Source organism: Egretta garzetta, unplaced genomic scaffold (genome assembly GCF_000687185.1).
Source record: "Egretta garzetta isolate BGI_Z169 unplaced genomic scaffold, ASM68718v1 scaffold593, whole genome shotgun sequence".
In the NCBI taxonomy this organism is placed as follows: domain Eukaryota; kingdom Metazoa; phylum Chordata; class Aves; order Pelecaniformes; family Ardeidae; genus Egretta; species Egretta garzetta.
In genome coordinates, this window is record NW_009259106.1 from 1145838 (window position 1) to 1149243 (window position 3406).

A 3406-nucleotide genomic window follows, 5' to 3' on the forward strand; every position below is an offset into this window, starting at 1 on the left:
CAAAAGACGTTCCACTGCTGACATGGTAGGAAGAAATGTAACTCATAACTTGCACTAAATGTATATTATTTTTCTTGAAGTTTTACCATTCTTTATTTATATTTGTATGGATTTAAAAAATCTATTAAATATGAATCAGTTAATATCTCACATAACTAATTACCTTTTTAATGTGATTTTATAGAATAATTCATAATCCTCTGCAAGTAATGGAGGATTAGCAAATGTTTACAACTAGATGAAAGGTTTAAACAAAATGGTTTCTTTATGATCCAACATGCATATAAGATCATTTTCAAATATGACTTTCACTGCCGTTTCCTCGAGATGTCTGTTTTCCTTTACTAGCAGATAACTGGAACAGTAATATTAAAATTTTATTTTAAAAAAAATGCAGGGTTTTAAAAATAACAGGAAGAAAGCAACTGTAATTATTAGATTGCTTTTGACTGTTTTTTTCCTTTTTTTTTTTTTCCCCACAAGTATATAGCGGTGTAAATGCTCTGTATGTAGCCACAGAAGATGAGCAGCAGGGCAGAGTCAAATCCCAGTACTTGAAACTCTGGCAGGACTTTAAAATTCAGCAGCAACACACATGCTAGCAGGTGAACTGAGAGATCCCCAACCTCTTTACTTGCTTCTTTCCAGTCACTAGATTAATTTGTTTCATATTCATTTTATCAAACCAATAGCACCACAAACACACGCAGAGGAAAAAACGCAATACGCTATAAGCCTAAAGTTGGGAGGAAAAAACCTAAGAAATCTGGCTGACAAAAATTGTGCTTTATAATACGGGGTTAGATATAGTTTCCTTCTTTTAACAATTATGCCCACAGGACTGCAAAAATATAAATGGTAAAGTCTAAAATAATAATCCCAGGTATCTCCAAGGCATTCATCACAGTTACCTCAAATGTCTTAACTCGCCAAGTACTCGGTATGATTCCATCTTGCGTACAGGAACATACTGAAAGGAAAGCCTGGTACTTCTGGCGAGCTCCCAAATAATGCCTGCGCTTAAGTGCTCTGCTGAATTTTTACTGTTTTTTCTGAGTATTAAACCGCCATCTACATCTTGTCTCCTGCAGCAACTGGAAGCGAAAGGTGCCAGGGGGCTTGTGGCGATCAGCCCCTGTATTAAGAACAGGTTTGGAAATGAAACAGGGAATTGGGCTGTGTTGAAACGGGAGCGTTTCAGCCACTGGCTGTATCCTCCCACCTGAAGTCAGCCCTCATGGTTCAAAATTTGTTCTGTGACATTGCAGTCAGCCTGAGGAAACTTGACAAAGAGCAGGATTTGGCCCATTTATAGAAGGCAGCTCCGGAAGTTGTCTGTGATGCTGATTTCCATTGTCCAATTCTTTTACACAGTGGAAGAATATAAACGCACTACATGTGTAAAAATGGCTTCAAATCAGTTTGAAACCTCTGCCATTTCTGACGTTCTCATAAAACACTGCTGTGTGTACTGTGTTACCTTGCACCTAATCCTGCAGACTGTACTGTCTGAATTAAAATGCCGGTCACACCCCTGCTGTGTCTTAGAATTTCAGTGTGGATCCCGAGTGCCGCATATAAATTGTGCATCTCTGCTCTTCTTACCTGCTAAGCTTTCCCCGCTGACGTTTAAAGTGTCTTCTGGTAAACATACATTAGAGGTTCTGATAATGAAGTACGTGTGCCTGTGCTGTGCAACAAAAATTTCCTAACGTACAACTTCCAGCGCCTTACTCAAGTTACTAATTTGAAAAAAAAAAAAAAAAAAAAAAAAATGGGGGGGATGGGGGGGCGGAAGGGTCAGCGGTTTTTTTCTTCTTTTTTTTTTTTTTTTTGAAACCCATTCAGTTACTGGTTCATGAAGAATGCATTCTTTGTTGATCTGTGATGTTGCCTAGAGCTGTATTTAATATTGATCTTAATGTTTTTATTTATACTAGTGTGGTAGAGCTGCGTATCATTACAGTAAAAATTCTGATTACTGTGATGATGTAATCAAACATTAAAAACTTCTGTATGACCATTTATTGTTCTGTCGTGTTTTCTCATTGTTTTCATGAACAATATTTGTGTTGATTTTTGTATTTATTTCCCCTGAGAGAAAATCAACTGCTAGGAATTTTACATACACAACTAGTAAGCAGATAACAAAGAAAATAATGAATTTTAGGAGGAGATGGAATCTTTGTGTTGCCTAGTATTTGTCTACAAAGCAGTAGCCAAATCAAACAGATCAGCATTAGGGGTTTTTTTCCCCAAATAGACATTTTAAAAAATGTTTTAATTACATAATTTTGTAGAATAATTGGTTTCCTGATTTAGCAGTGTCAAAAGTGCGTGATGCTTTTACTGTCTAAAAGCCGGGACTGCAGTCTGTTCTACACAGTACATTTTTAGTACTTCTGTTTAAAAAAAAAATGGTTAGACATCTGTTGATGATGTACAGCACCGCAGTATTTTTTCAGGTGGGTGTAACAGTTTTCCTTCTCAATTAGAGGTTAATAGGTAAGACTGGAACATCCATACTAAGGTCCCCATTTTTGCAGATTTAAATAAGTTCATATTTAAACAACAATGCAAAAGGTGAATACTTTGTTACTTGTATGATTTATGGGACATAAATATGAAGGTCTCCTCTGCTTGGAACCTAAAAAGTAAGGGGGAATGAGACTGAATTTTTCAAGAAAGTAACTCTTTATGTATAAAACGTGTAATTCTGGTCCCATGAAAAAGTCCCTGTATGCTTGTGCTTATATTTGAATAAATGGAATCTTTCTATGCTGACTGAAAGGAGCAGGGTTGTCAAGATTTACAAGAGCAGATGTGGCATGTGATTCCGAGAACTGACAACACCTTTTTGCTTTAAAAACTCAAGATACACTTTTGAAGCACTCTTACACTGCAAATCATTTATTAGTTTGTGCTGGAAGGGACCTTTGGAAGTTACTTGGTTGCTAAAAAAGCAGGGACGACATTTGAGATTTGAGCACACCGCTAGTGCTCTGTCATCTCCCTTAGCAGTACTACAGGCATGAGTAAATGACACAAACTGCCACGGTAGAGGCCAAGGCCCTGCACAACGGCGGGGCCTGCTGAGTAAGCGCAAGTGTTAACGTTCCATTGCTTGCAGGGCTGTTACTTCACACAGTTGCCAGAGACTAAATCTCTACCCTGAAATAGAGCAGTGGTCCCATGTACTGGAAATTTGCATCTTGTACAAAATCACTTCGATTGTACTCGTACAAGTCCAAATCAGGGAAAAAAGCGGGGTGACTTCATCTAATAAGGTAGCAAACGCAGTGGGATTTCTCATTTGCCTTGTAACGTCAGTTAGCTGCTTTCTAACCCGGTGTGTTTGCTGTTAATTCAGCCGGCTCCCGAGGACTGCGAGCAGCTGCAGCGCCTT

General features: G+C 38.1%; 1 protein-coding gene across 1 annotated transcript in view; it reads right to left on the reverse strand.

The window, feature by feature from the left end:
* Nucleotides 1-2608: 2608 nt before the first annotated feature.
* Nucleotides 2609-3406, reverse strand: part of LOC104123119 (histone PARylation factor 1) — a 19825-nt gene continuing 19027 nt past the window's right edge. Inside the window, exon 9 of the mRNA XM_035890903.1 lies at nt 2609-2647. Within this exon, the coding sequence (XP_035746796.1) occupies nt 2609-2647 (39 nt within the window). The remainder of the gene's footprint in view (nt 2648-3406) is intronic.